Consider the following 19,502-nt stretch of genomic DNA (forward strand, 5'->3'; position numbering starts at 1 on the left):
GTGCTGAGCAGTAAAAGAATGTTTAGGAGTCTCCCTGCCTGGAAATGGGGGCGAGAGATATCGTGTTTCTCAACAGCAACAGGTCCTGGACAGCAGTCGGTCCAGTACTCATGGCCCCACCTAGTGAGAAGCTGAGACAGAGCAAGAGCACCTTCTCCTACCCACAGCATGACTGCAGCCGGTCTACTTCAGCACTTCAGCAGAGAACCGGCTGGGTGGGTCTGATGGAACTGTGCAGTGGGAAGAGTCAGGGATTTGACAGGTGGTGGCTCAAAGAGGTGGAGTCACAGAGAGATGATGTTAAGGGGGGCCAGCCTTACAGGGGTTATGCTGATCATAAGATTGATCATTCAAGCTGTTTTGCAACACCCCTATACACTAACAGCTCTAGGGCCTGGTATTGCAGTTTCTTTATAAGCCACTTGGGGAAAGCTAGAGATCTCCATTCTGGGCCAGTGTATGGGTTAATAAGAAAGGCAGCATCAGTCTGCACCCAGGGGGCAGAGAAGAGTATGACAGGAACCGCTGCAAAGTTTTGGAAGCTGGCTCTTGCTGGAAGGCAACTCTCATGTGATCTTTCACCTTGTGATGCCAAGGTGACCTTCTTCACATTATCATCTCTAAGCACCTGCTATGCACAAGGTTCTTTCTCTCATTATTCAATGCATTTAGCGTTTTGACAAAGTACACTATCAGAATTTGTCAGTCTAAATATTTCCTGAAAACCCTCTGAAACTACTCATATCATGGAAATATGTTAAAATTAAATATCTGTACAATCCAGAATGGCGGCCTTACCACCATTTAATTCTGCAATTTCGAACTGTTCCTGAAAAAAGCCTACCAATCCCAGACTTGGGAGGTTTCATGCTAAAAAAAAGACAATGCAAATCCTGTCCGGAAGTATGATATTCTGTACAACCCAATGTAACTGCCCGAACGCCATTCTCGTCTGCAATTTCAAACTGATAATGATCTAAAACGGGCTATGTGATTAATTCCGAAAACGTGCTAAAACTAACGTAACACTGTTTACAGCCTATCTTGGAAACTGTACAAAGCAACACGTATTTTCAATAATAGAAAATGTTCTGCTCAAGAGAAACATAATTACAATAGAAATCTGTTTTTTTCTTGATACGCTTAAAAATATATATTTTCTCCGTTTCTCCGCTTCTCCGTTGGGTGTGTCTTCTGACCTCTCGACTTCCGGCTATGTTTTATAGTTCGGGAGTCTAAGAAAAGCCTGTAGACTTGCACTGCCTTTGAAAGATTAAAATGCCCCACTAGACATCGGATGTACTGTACAGTAACACAGTTACTTCCAACGTGTTCTCCAGTCTCTGGAGGAAATGCACTCTTAAAGTCAGTGTAGACACAAATAATTCCAAGATTGTTGTCTTAACCATTGGCATCAATTCCGAACCTTACACGCTTCCTATTTTAATAACTATAATGCTTGCTTGTAAGGTGTTAAAACTGCTTGCAATACTGGTCTGTATATTGTTATTAGAACAGCATTCTCATCTTTCTGCAGCTGCTCCAGTTTTTAACAACTGACAAAAAGTTGTTAGTGATTACTAATATATTTGAAGAGCTTTGAAGTAGATACCATCCATGTCTGATGATTTTACTTTTTTGGCTAACACCTGAGTTTCTTTTATTCAAATCTGCATTTTGCTTAAAAACCTCTGGTTTTTATGAATGGGTATATTGGTGACATCTTCATCGTTAAAGGCATAAGTACTATTTATTTCCCGCATATTACTATTACTGCCTACCATGTATTTAAATGAACGTTATGTCCTGCTCAACTTTTAATTTCGTTTTGATAAAATATCAACGTTTGTTAATAGTAACAGATGAAATGTTTTACATCTGATAATTCCAAGTAACCGTTTCATTAATGTCTTAACAGCGTCTAGAATTTACCATGAACATGTCCTAAGAAATTAATTCAAACTCCTGTGTGACCGAGGATTTAAGTACCGGGCTGCTGCAGAATAAAAGCCATATTCCTCGGTGTTAGTATGGACATCACATGCTCCAGCACGTGACTCTCCATTAATTATTTTGGTAGCCTGATGTAAACTGTATAATCCAAAATACATCTAATTAGACATAATAACGATCTGGATACAGTGGACATTTCAAAATTTTGAAACAATAACACCGAAACGGGATTATATTACAGGAAAAAAATAAAAGAATATCCTACAGCATATTATCTAATTGTTTACATAAGTACAATACTGTAGCAAATTCTAGCCAACTTCTTTCTCATAACCTCAGGTCTCGTATACTCTGACGGCTAATTTAAGACATATCTACTGTATGTTTGCGAGAGAACTGACTTTTGTGAGAGGGTAAAAAAATGTAAAGAGCAAAACGTGCCTCGCACAACTCTTAATATTTATAGCCCTTGTGAAGCGAAAGGCGAAGTTGAAGGATTAGGGGGGACGATCCCTCCGCAGTTAGTCTGGACGTCCTTGACTGGCTGCTGCCGCAGCTTGTGGGCTGGGCTTTCGGGATCTGCTGGGGTTTCCGTGTGCTTTCGTATGACTTGAAGCAATTTCTAACACAGAAGAGATACATGCCTTACGATCTAGTGTGTTTGATAGTTGTCATTTCTTATAGTGGCGAGGGGACACACTGACACTTAGGATATTGGGTGTGTTGTAAGGGAGGAAAGGATTACAACTCGCTACCGTGATGGAGAACGAGCTGCCAAAATTGCATCAGAGTCAACAGGTAAGTTGCTACGTTGCTGTTATCATCATCATAGTCCGTCAGAATAGCCTTGCCTGGAAATCTTATATAAACTACAGCACAGGCTTACCGGGAAGTAACTGTTTTAATATCTATGATTCATTCTTCTTCAGTTCATTGGTTGAGAACTTAATGTAATACAAGAAATCTCTTAAGCTGTATTTGATGAAGGGTACATGTATATCTTTTATGTTTTTCAAACATACTGTATAACTAAAACAACGCAATTATCTTATAAGGTCATATGAATTGTTTACTATTTGGCTAATACGCAATCGACGAAACAGGAAATTTACGGAATTCCATAGTTATGGAATAATATGTTGTTCTAGAACTGTACTCTGTAATAACTGTAAATTAATTACTGTTTGCACTGAATTGTTGGCGTTCAGAAGAGCTCTGTATCCGATTCTGCGCCACTCACGCTTTCATAGAAAATTCTGCGAAGTCATTGAAGTCCGTCCACTGGGTCCAAAGCCCTAGCTCCTTGTGTGAGGAATTATGACAGTTTTTCTAAGAAATCACAGACGCGTGGAAACAAATCATCTTTGTATAAGCCTAAACGCCATAAAGTTTAGACAAAACTTCACTCATCACTTTCTCTCTCACTACAGTCAGGTTTGTCGGAAGTCAAGTTCCCCCTTGACACCATCTAGTCCCCCCATAGCGTGTGATCGCTGTAAAAGATGGTATCACAGGCTAGGCTTTGCTCTGTTCAGCTGATTGCACAATCGCAAGCAGCCCTTACCAGGAATTTATTGTTTGCTTTACCATGATGTATTCTGTACCATAAAGAGCTTAATCTTATCTCAGCAAATAATAACTGGCCCGCCTATGAGAAGATTTGTTGACAGCTATGGTTAACATTGGCAGAATGGCTGAGCCCCGCCGGTTTAATCGTGAAATCCCCCCTTAGAGAACGGAAGCGTTGAAACGGGCGTGACAGCAAGGGGATAATGTTCCTTTTTAAAAGAACACAACTTGACACTCGCGTTGGAGTGAAAAGTTGCCCGCACAGGAACCCAATTGAGAAGAAGTAGCTCAAGAAGAACAGGTTTCTTAGTCTGGTGTCATTTGAGTTTGCCTTCAGACAACCTTTATTCACGCTAGGTTTATCTGTGCCAGTGAACCTTGCCTCAGTGGTTGCCATGGTACGTCTGCATGTGCACAGTTGACTGGTTTAAAAAGCCTGTTCTTGCCTTGGTGTGGGTCACCACTGCCTGGCCACGCCAGTGTCCCTTTCCACCTTACGTAGCCTCTCTCTGTGGAGTTCATGCTCCCCTTGGGCTCTTGTCAGGTGCCACGGTTTCCTCCACTACCCGAAGACATGCAGATTAGGAAGAACTGGATACTCTAAATTGTTCCTTTAAAGAACATTTTATACTGGGGAAGCGATTGTTCCCAGTTCAGCTAGTTCTGGGTACGGAACTACAGGGAAACAGAACCAAATGAGCATACTGTAGCAGGCCAAAAGGTCTCCTCTCATTGCAGTTTTAAGTCAGTCTGTTCAGTAATTTTCATTAGATCGGTACTGTGAGTTTGGAACTTGTCAAAGGAGCTCTCTTAATGCATCGTGGGGTCTGTAAGGCTTTGGTCTGTATCCATCTAAAACCGCTGGTCTTTTAATACACAACATACTGATATCAGTTCTTTTTAACATACAATGCCGTATTTGAATGGAAGATTTGTTTGCCTCTTTCAAAACAAACAATTCTGACGTTAGTAGCATATTTGTCATACAGTACATAGAATTTGGTATTTCTTATTTGCCCAGATCTAAAAGTTTTTATTTTTCAGCATTACCTCTATGATAAATTGTCCATTCATTTTGCTTTTCCACAAGCCAAAAGTTCAGGGAAGGTTACATACTCCGTGTGCAGCCTCTTACGCTGGGATTTCATTGGTTACATCTAAAAATATTTAGTAGTTTGTCCATAATCTTTATTCCAGACCAGTAATATGAATTTGAGTGGCTACACTTCAGTGGTGGATAGAGTGGATCTCCTCCTTTATATTTAGTCCTGTGGAATTTCTGGTGTGGCAGACAGGTGGCGTAACTCTTAATATACTTTGCTAAGTGGAATGTTTGATTAATTTCTGGTTTACTTTGGGAACACAGAATGCAAAGAGGCCTAAAGTTTTGAAATCAAACTGTGTTGCAAAATTTTATTGCAGTTTTTGTGAATTATTGTATGTTAATGTAGTAAATATACTGTATTTCTATAATACTGTAATGCATACGGCTTACATTAGAGGTTGTGCGAGCCGGCTTACCAGCGCGGTGACGTCACCGCCCTTCCCTGTGAATAGCAGGGACCTCAGCCGTCAGGCTGATGGGAGATTTCCCTTTAGCTCAGCTGGCTTGGTCCCTGTTGAGTGATGCCGGAGGTCTGGGTTCGAGTCTCCAGTGGTGGGGGGCTGACCCAAGGCGGCAGCGGCAAGAGCGCATACCCACGTGAACCTGAGAGCACTACATTGGTGTTAGAAGCGGGATGGGATAGCCCTTCGCCGAGGACGGCGAATTAAGCGGGGGAGAGTGTAACGCATATTTGACATTAGAGGTTGTGCGAGCCGGCTTACCAGGGTGGTGACATCACCGCCCTTCCCTGTGAATAGCAGGGACCTCAGCCGTCGGGCTGACGGGAGATTTCCCTTTAGCTCAGCTGGCTGGGTCCCTGTTTAGTGATGCAGGAGGCCCGGGTTCGAGTCCCCAACGGTGGGGGGCCGACCCGAGGCGGCAGCGGCGAGGGCGCATACCCACGTGAACCCGAGAGCGCTACAATACAATGCTTGAAAGCATAAACTGTGTATTCACATGTGCCAAAAAATCCATTTCAATATGTTTCACCCAAAATGTGGAATACGTGGCTTATTTCTACATCTTGAGATTTTTGCAGAGCTTAAAGAATGAGAAGGAAGGTTCCACAATGTATAAAACTTCAAGCTGCTGCAGCATCTGTTCAGTTAATGAACCTGTAATTGTGCCTTCATTTTCAAGATGTCGGCCTTCATTTGGGCAGCAGTTGTTTGTCTTTGAGGATGCTGCCTGTCTGACATAATTCTCAACTACTGGGAAAACCACAATGCAAGCACTTCCATCGCGTCAACGTTTGGAAACAGGTGCTTCTGTAAGAGCTTTGGTGTGACGGTTATTGAATATTGAAGTCCAATTTGTAAAAAAACAATTCCAGACAGTTTCAGGAGCATGCAGTGTTGTAACAAGCTGTAGTCTTGGAACACAACTGTGTAGCATGTACAGTAGCCTTATTATAGAATTAAAAACAAGAATTTCTGCTCCTACAATATTTTGCTTAATAATTACTTTCTGTCATATAGTTCAATTAAGTAATTGAACTTAATTGAGTAATATAAAAAAGACATGCTTTAATGCTACTTCACATATACTGTAAGTCAGATCCTTTTTGTATAATACAGGCTAAAGTTAAGTTGGGTGACTGTACAAAGTTATTTGTTGCTTGTAAGTTCTATACAGCTACTATGTGTGTCTGTTTGACAAAAGAGTTGTTACTGTGGTATTTAAACTCCTTGAAAATTTAAACACTCATACTTATTACCATAAGGAAATGGTTGTGATGTACTGTATGTGCCATTGAAGCGTTGACAGTTTTTGTGTTTATCTGTGATTTCTGTACAAAAGGTCAATAGAACAGGTGGGAAAAGAAGAAGTATATTTTTGTTGGGCCAGAAATAAATGCGATTTGTGTGAATGTAGTTTTAGCAAAGACATTCAGAGAATATCAGTAAGGATTTTATTTCCCATTTTAATTTACAGTGTTATGAAAAACCCATTAATGTTCATTTACAAAGATTGAACATAAACATAGATAACCAGGCAGATTGTTTCTTTATCAGATAATTAAAGTTCATTCCCCAAACACTGAAAAATAAAAGAAACAAAATGCAGAAAGTTTACATTTAAGGAGTGCTCTTACATCATCTACAGTAGACTGAACACTGCTCTAATGACCTCTAGAGTGTGCGATGGGGGGACTTCAAGGAGGCTCCCTTAAAAAATACAGTTGAGAGTACAGTATTCATTTTTAATATACATAAGCCTAACTATAACACTTTTTAATTAATCAAAAATTAGAATCATGATTACATTGAAGTACATATAGATGACATTCCTTGAGTGTTGATATCTATTAGCCTTTAGGTGAATTTTGAACAGAAATTACAGTACTGTTTTAAAATAAAATTTGCCTCTGCATGTTCAGAGTAAAACTGACTATATGACCATACAGTTCTGAGTGCGTAAATTTGTGGATAAATGTCACTTTTGATAACACATGAATTTCAGTTTTTTTAGAACATTATCTTCACAGTCTAAACATTGCAGTCTCGTAGAGCTCAGCTGAAAGTATTGCTATCATGATTATGTTTTCTTTAGAACTCAAATCACGTTCATATCTTGTATTCTTAGAAAATCTTAGGTTGTGAACTTTAAGACAAAAGCTTTAAATTTTATAGAGACAAAAGTATTAAGTAACAAATCTTAAATATGGATTTTCATCAAGATTATTGGATACTATTAGATGTACAAATATTTAATTTAATAAATTTCCACTAAAACATCCAATATTTGCTTTCCAAATCTCATTGTAGTGTACCAGTTACAAAACTTGTCTGTGTGGATTTTATTACTACTACTTATGCAATTTTATTTTCCTTTTTTAACTTTTCCGCATACACCCCAAAGTATACGTAATGCCAAAAATCTTTTTTTATAATGAAAGTCTTTTATAATATCTGAGATAACTGTGACAAAAAGAGCTCAGTGAAATGTTTCATCAACATTTGGCACACAGCCCTTATCAAGAATGATTTCACAAACATGGAAGACATTTAAAAGGTGAATCAAATACAATTATTCAACCTCTTGAATGGTCAGTATCTATTCCAAAAATATGCTTAACACATTAGACTCTTGTTGCATTAAAGTTGTAATCAAATTGAAGCGAAAAACATTGAAGCATGAGGCAGAGCCTGTCCTGGCAAGCTTTGGGCTCAGGGCAGGGTACACCCTGAACGGAACGGGACGCCTGTACATTAGTGGGCACACACAGACACAAACAGACGCACACCTGGGCCAGTTTTCCCAGAAGCCTGTTAACCTACCAGTATGTGTTTGGACCGTGGGTGGAATCCAGAGCACCCGGAGGAAACCCACATGAATATGGGGAGAACATACAGATTCCGCACAGACAGCGCCTCAGGAATTAATCCCAAGGCCCCAGCACTGTGAGGCAGCAATGCTAACCACTGCACCACCTTGCCGCCTGAGACTAATATGCATTCAGACATTTTCAGTAATCTTTCCATTCATAGAAGATTGCAGAGAGACAGAACATAACTTGTTAACCTAGACGACAGCATGTCTTACTGATACCTGACTATATTTCGTAGAATAACAAAGAGCAGTTTATACAAGTATCATGTGGGATGCTGGTATACACAGAGCAAAAACGGTTGAACCCAAAATGTCCATTTCCATTATGTTCTGCACTTAATTAGAAACATTAATGGCATCAGTTATCTTGCTGAACATCAGAAGAAAGGGTATGCCCACTTGCTCTAAGATCAAGGGCTGAACAAAATCAGGAAAAAAATAGGCTCTTAGATCAAAGTTCTTACTCCAGATACAGTGGGACTGCCTGATGGATTTTGGAAAGATTAAATTAATGAAGTTTTGTACAGACGTTCAAAGGGAAGGTTAGATTATAATTTTGCCTCCTTGGCCTACTGCTCTCCTACATACATATCATATGTACAGTATCTTGCTTCCTGAGCCTCCTTTGAACATCTGTGTTGCGCCGACCACCCTATCTATACCCTTACAGCAGCTCCGTAGCTCATTCCTCATGAAAGTGAGGGAGATTTTGATTAGGCTCATCCTTATGGTTAGGCTACCATTCCCTCAGCTGAGCAAGCTACACCAAACAACCTCGAATAGATTTAGTCTCTGTATTGCATTTATTAGGATCTGGTTACTGAGTAGCTGTTCTTGGATATTTTGTATTAGTAATTCAAAGTTTGTGACTCAGAGCAGTTTTAAACCTTTCAATGTTCTTTTCCAAACTGGGGTTAAAGCCTATTTTCCTCATAAAAGTGTCTGTAGATCTTATTTTTATATATAACTGTATCCGTAACACTGATTGGAACCATTTTATCAGCCTAACCATTCATCTGTTCACAATAATAAATTGAAAGTAGAACAACCAGGTATATTTCTGGATTTAGAGGAATGTCACACTCTGACAGACTAAAATAACTGAATCTAGGAAGATAGAAGACTATGACGGGATCTGATTCCAGTACTCAAAAGCATTCTTCAGAGTCAACAGTGAAACATTAACCAGATGACACAATTGGAAACTACAAGGAAGTGCATTTAATATTGAGAATAAGAGGAACCTTTTCAAAAAATGTAGGTGTCTGGAACAAGGTATGCAGCCTTGTTGTTGAAGCTGATACCTTTGCTTCTTTCAAGATGGATGAGGGCCTTGGTTCAATGAACTGCTAGAGACCAGACAACTTAAATCGTTAATGAACTTCAGAATTTAAGATACTTGTGAGGAGACAAGGCAGCCTTTACCAATTGTAATGATTGCTGTCCCCTTGTCTGTTCCCCATCCTCACAGATGTTTTGCATTTTTTTTACCTTCTAGGCTGCCTACAGAATCTGTTATTCCTCATGCTTGTGAACACTCACAGTCTTGACTCACATCTGTCCACCATCAGTGATCACATAGTTACTGAGAGTGCTGTTTGGAGACAAACTGGCTGGCTCAAAAACATCTTGGGCACAGCTGGATAGTTTATATTTGGGCAACATCTTCTGCATTGCTTTGATACAAATATTTTATTTATTTCAGATAACAGTGGGCCATACTTTTTTTTTTGGAAGGTTCACAGGAGCAACTGTGGTGCAGCAAGAATAGTGCTCTTGTGTAACCAAAGCCATCCTTTAACAATCCTCTAGACAAGCTTGAAAAGTTTTTTTTATTGATTATGGTGACATTCGTGCAGTGGGAAACTCACCCAGGTAGCCAATTTGAACCAAAATTCTCATTTTACTCTCCTACATTTGGTCATTCATAACTGTTCAAGCAAGCATCACGGCACCACAGAGTTCTGTTGGAGAAATTACAGAAATATATTGTACTCAGTATGCATAGTATTCTGCACAGCAGGGCAGTGAACTGCATCTACTGTAGTCTTTTTCTGTCATGGTGTTTTTAGAGACTGTAGTGCACCAATAAAGGGTTAAAATAACCTGATAAGTTTTAGTTGCATCACGGCACTCCAGGCACATTGTGTACCAGAGTACACACCCATTTGTGAAAAACAAATTGAATGAGATTGCAGTGGGAGTTCTGTGGGAGTCATAAGAAAATATGTCAGAAATCCTGTTTAGCCAGAGAACCTTTTTTTCTTTCCTGAACTTTGATGCCTTTATTCTGTTTTAGTATCTTTCCAGAGATACTTTGTTGTAATCACCATGGTGAGGCAATGAGCTGTGTCTAGTCTTTTGCTATTGTACTGTTTGTAGTGCATTAATGATCGATTATCAATTATCTGACATGAGTGTTCATAAATACTTGCGTATTTAAAGATTTGTTAAAACTCTCATTTTAAATTCTATCCAAATGCTAAGTTATCTGGCATAAATGAAATTACATAAATAAGTTAAAAAGCATAACCTGTTTTCTCTCAGAAAGCTATATTGAGCTGTATGGTGAAAAATTGCTAGAGGAAAGGATGCAGAGCATGTTTTGTGTCAACAGAGACCTGCCGGTTTTTAACTGTTGAGGTCATGTGCTTGAAAATGGGTGGCTGAGCCAGCTATAATAGTTGTACAAGAACTAGTAATTTATGCCAATTTGAAACAAGAAAATACTTGAAGGCCCAGCAGTGTATTATTACGGTGTCCATGATTCACAGTGATGTAATATTTTGTGTTTTTTGAGTTCCTATTTTATAAAGTGCTGCAAGAATACAAAGCAAAATGTGAAATATATCTACTTATTTGAGAACTTGTGCTTTCACTTTAAAGCTCTTATCATAAGCCAGGAGCCTGTAGCAAGCGGACATGATAAGCCAAGAGTTTAACTTTGACCTTCATGCACATTATAAAGACAAGTTTAGAATATCTGATGTTGTGATAAAAGGCAGCACTGCAGCAATACTATCATTGCACATTTTAAAAGCAGTTTTGTAAAAAAAGTTTGTCCCTTGATTTATTTGTGTACGTTTACATTTGTCATAGTTCAAGAGTGAGGGCTGTGAAAGAAAAAAAGCAACAAAACTCTCTGCTTTTACAGAGGTCCAAAACAGTCATCTACTGAAACTTGGTAATAATTTTCAGATTTCTATGGTTTATTAATTTCTATTTACTACGATAGTATTTACCATTAAATATCTTCAGTATTAAATACAATATTTAAGCAAGGATAGTTATTGAATGTAGTATTATATATTCTGCTAGGTATTATTTCAATATGATTTCAAATTTTCAATATGATATTGATATTAAAATATCTATAGCTAATTTAAGTTAAGTTATTATTAGTGGTAGTAGTAGTGGTATTGGTGGTATTATGACTAATATTTTACTTTTTTAAAAAATGAAAATTTCCACTTTCATTATGGATGTTGACAACAGGTCAGTCACACCAACATGTTGACGCCTCAGGCATGGTCGTTTTTGCATGACACCACTTGACTGTCGAACCTGAACCTGGTCTAGGTTTTGAACAAATATCTTGTTGTAACAATGGGGCTAACAGTCTGACTCTTGTTGCGAGTGATTTTTATGTCTATTTGTTTGAATAGGACCTTGTTTGGTGTTGCATGTAAAAGACAATAATAATAATTTATTGCATTTACTGTATATTGTGCTTTTGATCTCACAGGATCTACTTTCTGTATCCCCATCTCCATTCTCTTACTTCCAAAGCCCATTAATTCTCCACACTTGCTCCTCAGTGGAATGAACTCCCCACAGAAATCAGAACTGCTCCATTCCTGACCACCTTTTGCACCTGCTCATTGTCAGACAGCACCTGTGATCGCTCAGCTCTCAATTACAGTCGTGAGTCACTCCTGTAGCGTTTTGTGCTAATGCGCTTAACTTTGAAGCTGGCAAAGTGATTTGCTTTTATTCAGTATAAACACAGATTGCTTCCCATGTGGCAGTGTTTTTGACTGCTTGGCATCCACATTTTCTGTGTGCTGTTTTAAAAATATAAATTCCTTAAATTTATTTTGCACATTTCATCCAAAGGATCTCAAAGTGCTTAACTTATAGGAGAGGACACAACATCTACAGCTTAGTACAAGCATACACCTGAACTTTTCAAAGCCCCTATCCTGTGCCTCACAGCAGTTCAGGAACAACATTGAGAGAGTGTTTGACCAGTTTGGTAAAAGGAGAACTTTATTAAGGCCAGAGTGGAATATAACCAGGATATAAGGGTTAACCCCTACTTTTTTTCTACTGAAATGTATGTGCTTTCTCAGCTCAGCTCCAGACAGAACTGGTATTTGAATTATTTGAATTAGTAATAAAGAAGTGGCAATATTTAGCGAGACCAATATACTTTTTTGACTGATTTAGTTTATAGAGCAAGTACTGTTGTTCAAAATTGCCTTCGCCTACTGTATGTTTACTGTTATTGAAAACTCACAGCTAATTAATTGTTCTAATAACTTTGTTTTCATAAAGTGCTATCCCCTATAATTCAAAACAGTGCCTCTGTAATGCAAAGCAGAAGTTCGGTCTGTTAGTTTTGTTGCTTTCCATATAACATGGTAGCATATTTGGTGTTATTTAGGCATTTGGTTTGCCCACTACTATCGGTTTTTGGATTGGTTCTGTATAATTTGGTTCTATATTTGGTATTTTAACATTGTACAGAATTGCTACGGTATGCCCTCACTGGCCAAAATATTTGGAACCCCCTATTATAATTACTTTCTCTTAATGATTTTAATCCAATTTGTGATTGGATTAACCAGGATTATAACTTGATTTTAATAACCTTGAATAACCTTGACAGAACAATCTTTACATCCTAATTCAGTTGAAAACTGATACAACTGGTTTATTTTAATTGCAATTCACATTGAAGTATTTCCTGTTTCTCTTCCTGTAAATTCATTCAACAGTTGCAGATTATTTTAGTGTCCTGAAAATGACAGTTTAGCTTTACGGTGACAGTTGTCTTAAGTGCTATGTTTCATTTCTAAAATTGTGAAAGCCCTTCAGTGCTGAAGTTCTGTGAAGCTGAACAGTTGTCTTCCTGCTGTACTCAGTTTCTCATCGAAAGAATGAATGTCTACTTCATTTGTTGGGTCTTTAAAAAAAGGCTTTCTCTGAGACCATTTCCAGTCAAGTGATGCAAGACATTCAATTGAGGAAGTAAAACATTATTGTTTTTCCCAGATGGGAAAAAAATCACATGTCTGGCAACTTTCTTGTGATTCAGTGTGTGGGTTTTTGTAACCTTTCAGGGCTCTTGTAACTTCTAAGAGCAACAAAGCTCTTAGAATGTTTGTTGAAAAGCCTGTGGGGTTCATGATGGTCTGTCTACAGGCTTTTGGTAATCAAATGTGTCTGAATCTTTCTATCATATGATATTTTAAATGTCTACAGTAAACCCCAAGCTGATTGATATAGGAAGTATTTTGCAGGTGTTAACACAAATCAGTTACCCTTTTCATACTGTATTAATAACTGGAGATTTGTACCTAGAGTAATTTTACAATAAAGCTGGGTTAATGCCTTATGAGACATAGGCTGTGCATTTATTTTAAATCCCCCCTTAATTTAATTGGTAAGGCACAAACACAGTCTAACTTACCTGCATGATCTGCTTGGCAGTAGGGCTACTGGTCCTTGGTGTTTTAAAAAAATGAAAGTTTTTTCTCTTCTAAATTCTGATTCTTTTTTGGTCAGAATCCTTTGCGATTGTTGTTTTATTAATCAGAGAATCCCACCTTTTTGTTTTGATTTTACAGCTAATATTTGACCTTTACATTTTGATATGCTCTTTTGACACCCATAATCAAAATTTGTTTAAAATGATCTGTTATCTTTGTATTTGCTTTCTAAAATAGTTTTTACTTGTGATGTAAAAATAATGCCTTGCACAAATAATGAATGACCAACACAGAACAGTTTTATGCAGTATATTTCTGAAGCTGGGGTCTCTAATCCTAATTCTGGAAATGAAAGCTGGAGACCTCTGCTTGTTGTGCAAGTTACATACAGTATGTGTACATAATAATTTTATATGTCTTAAATGTTTATGAATTTGCCACATTTTTCACTGACCTCTCTTTGTGGGATTTTTTACATGTTTATTTAAGCCTCTTTTTTCCTACATGATGAAACTTCAAATACAGACTATTACTGTAAAACACAGATGATTTTCTAAAAACCTCTTGGTTACCCGTAACTATTTGCTTATCATTGTTCCCTTCCTGATGTTAATCTGTTACTGTTGTAAATCTGATGTCTAGAGCTACTTTAAATTAAAATATTCGAATGGGGGTCAGTTTATAGAAAAATACTTAGCCTAGCATCCAAGTGGAAGCCGTTCTGATATTTAATGAATTCAGTTATAAGTTGTAGTTAATAATCATCTAAGGACAGAAGGCAACAAATAAATAGTAACAATATTTACTATTATTAACAGGGAAATGGAAAGTCACAGATAGCTACAGTAAATGATTTTCTGTACATGTACATTGCGGGTTATGCTTGCAAAAGCAGAGTTTGGTTAAACACTGCTGGTTTGTGTTCCTACCTGAAAAGAACATTCCTTCCTGGGCTGTCTTATGGTTGGCCATGCCCCTGCTGTCGTGTGATTGGAGTGAAATTCGAGCCTTGCAAACGATTACCCTCCAGCTCTGGGTACCGCAGGGTTTCAGGCAGCAGCTTAATCATAGGAATGATTGGTCCCTTAAACCGACACATTTTGTTATTGCCTGCCTAAAGGACATGCACCAAAATCCTGAAGGAGGAACAGGTTAATTAACAAAATGCTGCTTTTGTAAGTATTCTAATCTTTTAAATGTACTTATACCACAACTTTTCATGGTTATTGATACAAAAGGAAGTGGGTTTCAATTTTTTCCTGCGTTTCCTGGTAATCCTAAGCGGTATGTGATTTTTTGGTTTCATTTTTTTTTTAATGGCTAGACTTTTGTCTCATAGAAATGTTTGGCTTCTGTGAGCTATGACTGGAGCTTCCGGCATAAGGAAAAAGGAGAAATGCATCTATTATTCATTGTGCTTCTCCATTACAGTCACCTCATAGTAACGTTGCAGGGTTGTGAAGTCAAAGCACGGCCATCCAGTAGGAAGAGGTATCTCTGTATTTCTGTGGCGTAGCACCTTGATGCTGTACTCATGACACATTTTTGCCTTTTACCAAGAAACAAGACTCTTCACTCGGTTGTCCGTTTCCTCCTTATTTTTTCACCCGCAGTATTCTTTTCCAACCTGTTTTCTCTTGCAGGATATGGACCTGATTGACATCCTGTGGAGGCAGGACATCGACCTGGGCGCAGGCCGGGAAGTTTTCGATTATAGCCACCGACAGAAGGAGCACGAGCTCGAGAAACGAAGAAAGCTTGAAGAGGAGAAGCAAGAGCAGCTCTTGAAGGAGCAGGAGAAAGCCCTGCTCTCTCAGCTGCAACTGGATGAAGAGACAGGAGAGTTTGTTCCCCGGCCACCACAGAGCACTCAACCTGAAACTACAGCAGTGCCCACAGAGGCCCCACAGGTACGCAGCTGTCACTGCTGCCAGCGTAGAAAAACTCATCCCCTTGCACGCTGGAGTTAATTTGGATGGTAACTAGGTAACTGAATTACCCACTGTAATTAGGATAAAACAGGTGGCTGAGCAGTCCGCATGGACTGTTTTAATGCCTTTGAAGCCTTGGTAAAAAGACCTTTGTATTAGCTGTATGAAAGCCGGACAAGCCTTTTTTTATTGTTGTTCATATTATTATGGGTAAAGAAAACCTTACCATGTAAACTAAAATTCAATACCCTATCCTTTTTGATCCCCAAATGTTCCAGAACAAAGCAAATGTGCATATTTAAATATATGGTGCAGTTCTTGTACAGAAAGAAGACCCCTTACTGACTTTTTCACACTCATTTGCAGAATGTCCTTTTCTCAGAAGAAGAAGGAGAGTCGCTGTCGTTTGACGAATGTATGCAGTTGCTTGCAGAGACATTCCCTTTGGTAGAAGACATTCAGGTAAAAGGACACCTTTTATAATTAAGAGCACCTCTGCTTTTCACTCGGCACCATCTAAAAACTCACAGTTATGACTACATTCTTTTTATTTCCGAAGGTGCGGTCAATTCCTTGCTTTAATGTGCCTTTTCTTGTATGTTTGTAGAGTAATGCTGTATACTCCTCCCGTTTCAGCCTTCAACACCGTCACTGGAGTCTGCGGTCACACTAGGGGCAGGGAGCAGCCAGGTCTTAATGGCACCCCACCAGCCACAGCAAGTTCATCCTTCTCTACTCACCTCCTCACTGCCTGAACAGAAAACTGTTCAAGACTTGGAGCAGGCTTGGCAGGAGTTACTTTCCATCCCAGAGCTGCAGGTAACTACAATAGACAAATTCATACTCTGCAATAGGAAGAGATTGTAAAAGTAACAAACACCCAAAGAATTCCGCTGTGGAATAAGCCAGCTATTCAGAAGACAAGCACACCTTTGTTCTATAGATATTAAAAGGACATGCAGGCAGCAGATGCACATCGGTAATTCTTCTGCGATCAAATTACCACAGTTCAGGCTTTTAAAATATAAAGAAGGATACTTAAGATCCCTTGATGCAAAGCTGGGATGTAAAGGGTCATGTATCCTCTCAAAAGAATTTTCTTTTAAGTGCAGAACAAACATTGAGTTCTCTCTGACGCAGTATCTCTAGAGAAGACTGTGAAGCATTACAGTAAACCTAAATAAAGAAATTCTCTTATTTGAGTAATTCTTAAAAATCGCTGATTACCACATTTTGATTAAATTGTATTTTTGTTGCCTTTACACCATTTTGTTTGGCTTTATTGCATAAAAAATACAAAACCTAGCATTGTACTGTGGAAATTCCCAGTTTGATTGGGGTTCCTACTCTGGTAATCACCTGTATGTTCTCAAATGACACAAACTATAAAAGTATTTCATTTCCTTTTTTGTCTGTGGAGAGAGCCATCTCTATAATACTGAACCGGTGATCTCTGTAAACAAGTCACCTTGAATTTTTAAAATGTTATTTCTACTGTTAAAGCTGTTTTGTATATTGATATGGCATTTGGAAATACCTTTTCCAAATATCAATTTTGCTAATTTTCCTTTTTGACAAATATCATTTGTCTCCTAAAAATCACTTTAAATTGGAATGTTAAAGAAAAATTAATAGGACCAGCTGAAATTAAGACCATTAAGAAATTAATTTAGCAATTTTGTTTAAGGAATGGAAGATACTATTTTAGAAGCAATAAACTGTATTTAAAAAAAATGTCTTAGGTGAAAAAAACAATATTCTGTGCTGATTTGTTTTTAATGAGATGTTTACAAAATGTTTTTGGCTTAATCCCAACTAAATTCCGATCAGCAGTATTGCTTACTTCCTAACACAATTATGTTAATTTGTTGACAGGGGCATAAAACAAGTGAACATACTCTTTTTCTTTCTTTTTATCTAGCAGTGCCTTAGTATGCCACTCGAAGACATGACTGATTTGACAGGCTACACAACCACAAACAAGCCTCCAGAGTTACAGAATGCAAATTACAACTACTACATGTCCAACCCTGATGAAGTTGGAGCAAACACACCAGATACTCTGTGCCCTTCGGGATTTCTCAACACATTTGAAGACTGCTATACCAATCTTGTTCCCCCGGAGAACCTCAACCAGATGACACTGAATGTCTCAGATCTAGGCGCAGCCTTCAGCACTGATAACTTCTGTGATGTGTTCTATCCAGACCTTCAACTCAACTCAAAAGCACATGGTAACATTCCGCCAGCAAGCACTGGAAACAGCCCACATGCTGAAGTTCAGAGTGGGCAACCACCAAAACCAATGGACATCACTGAGTTTACACCGGGGGATGGTTTTGAGAACAGCAAGCCTCAGAAAGTGACAGAATTCCATGATTCCGACTCTGGGCTGTCAATGGATTCAAGTCCTAATGCGGCCTCACCACAGAAGTCCTCTATTTATGGTGACACATCCTTTGGGTATAGTGATTCTGACCTTGAAGAGATGGACAGCGATTCTGGGAGTTCCCCATCCGAGCACACAGAGATGTTCCCGATGTCATATCACATGGACGGCTATCAAGTACCACCTTCTACTCCTCCACAGCCAGGTGAATCACTCAGCCTCACATTGAAATTACAGAAGAAGGAGCTGCCAGCAAGCCCTGGGCATAGCAAGCCTCCGTTTACCAAAGACAAGCAAAAAAGCCGCGCAGAATCTCGTCTCTCACGAGATGAGCAGCGAGCGAAGGCTCTTCAGATCCCTTTCTCCGTTGACAAGATCATTAACCTTCCTGTGGATGACTTCAACGAAATGATGTCCAAGCAGCAGCTCACTGAAGCGCAGCTGGCTCTGATCCGTGACATACGCAGACGGGGCAAAAACAAGGTGGCGGCGCAGAACTGCCGCAAGCGCAAAATGGAAAACATCGTGGGTCTGGAGTACAACCTCGACTCGCTGAAAGAGGAGAAAGAGCGGCTCCTGAAGGAGAAGGGGGAGCACGACAAGAACATCCGGCAGATGAAGCAGCAGCTGAACAGCCTCTACCTGGAGGTCTTCGGCATGCTTCGCGACGAGGACGGCAAGCCTTACTCGCCCAGCGAATATTCGCTGCAGCAGACATCCGATGGCAGCGTTTTCCTTGTTCCCCGTAGCAAAAAAACAGTTCTGAAGAAAGAAGTGAATTAGCGCTTCTCTGCATACATGGACATTATTTTTTATACTACAAAGTTCTGATATCTGTACCAATTATGCTCTAATAACACTATGCAAAAGAAAAAAAAGTCCTTTTTAGCCATTAAATTGCTTTCAGACAATGTAACAGCAAAATTAACATATAGTATACGCATACTGTATATTAGTATGCTGATGTCTTAATTTTTCAAATCTACTTTTTCTTTTGTACTGCTGTTTTTTTCCAATGTTTCCGTTCCTTGGTATGGTTTGTAAATACATTTCTATCTCATTTGCTATTAAACTATGAAATTTATATCACATTTTAGTATGCTAATGATTTTGGTTTTGTTGCCAGTCATGGTATAACTTTAAAAGTCTTTTCTAAATGATTTCCGAATTAACTGTTCAACTGCAGTTTTTTTCCTTTGTGCTTTATAAAAAAATAAACTATTTACTGTAAATGGCTGTGTTGCACTTTACAAGTGTTTATCTCTTTGTTTTGTGTTGTCACAGGGCTGTTTTGTTGTCTTATCTCTTGGCATCAATTAATCAACAAAGATCTCTGGTACAAAAAATATAGATCAGGGTTAGGACTCCTAATGCTGGTCCATGTGAATCTCTAAATTAACTAGTTTTCATGCCAGTTGAGCTCTAAGCCACCACTGCAGTCATTTTAACTGATCTGCTTGCTTGTTAAAACTGAGCTATTTTTTGCACTTAGTCCTTGGTTTAAAAAA

At 38.8% G+C, this 19,502-nt stretch overlaps 1 protein-coding gene across 5 annotated transcripts; it reads left to right on the top strand.

Annotated features, from left to right (window-relative positions):
- The first annotated feature begins 2,505 nt into the window (after window positions 1–2,505).
- nfe2l2a (nfe2 like bZIP transcription factor 2a) lies at window positions 2,506–19,226 on the top strand. Of its 5 annotated transcripts, none has more exons than XM_088930571.1 (5): window positions 2,506–2,751; window positions 15,318–15,584; window positions 15,972–16,067; window positions 16,242–16,424; window positions 17,527–19,226. In XM_088930571.1, exons 1-5 carry the CDS (start codon window positions 2,713–2,715, stop codon window positions 18,775–18,777), a joined length of 1,836 nt encoding a protein of 611 aa, XP_088786697.1. In that variant the 5' UTR covers window positions 2,506–2,712; the 3' UTR covers window positions 18,778–19,226. The 5 variants fall into 5 exon arrangements, with proteins under 5 accessions (XP_088786697.1, XP_088786698.1, XP_088786700.1 ...); XM_088930572.1 differs by having other exon boundaries at window positions 2,509–2,751; window positions 17,530–19,226; XM_088930574.1 differs by lacking the exon at window positions 2,506–2,751 and adding an exon at window positions 11,086–11,144.
- Window positions 19,227–19,502: the final 276 nt, after the last annotated feature.

This window comes from Atractosteus spatula, chromosome 13 (assembly GCF_055471065.1).
Source record: "Atractosteus spatula isolate fAtrSpa1 chromosome 13, fAtrSpa1.hap1, whole genome shotgun sequence".
NCBI classification, from domain to species: Eukaryota; Metazoa; Chordata; class Actinopteri; order Semionotiformes; family Lepisosteidae; genus Atractosteus; species Atractosteus spatula.

Coding starts and splice junctions, on each gene's coding strand:
- nfe2l2a (XM_088930571.1), top strand. CDS start 2,713: ATGGAGAACGAGCTGCCAAAATTGCATCAGAGTCAACAG. Junction 15,585..15,971: donor TGCCCACAGAGGCCCCACAG/GTACGCAGCTGT, acceptor ACTCATTTGCAG/AATGTCCTTTTCTCAGAAGA. Junction 16,068..16,241: donor CTTTGGTAGAAGACATTCAG/GTAAAAGGACAC, acceptor CTCCCGTTTCAG/CCTTCAACACCGTCACTGGA.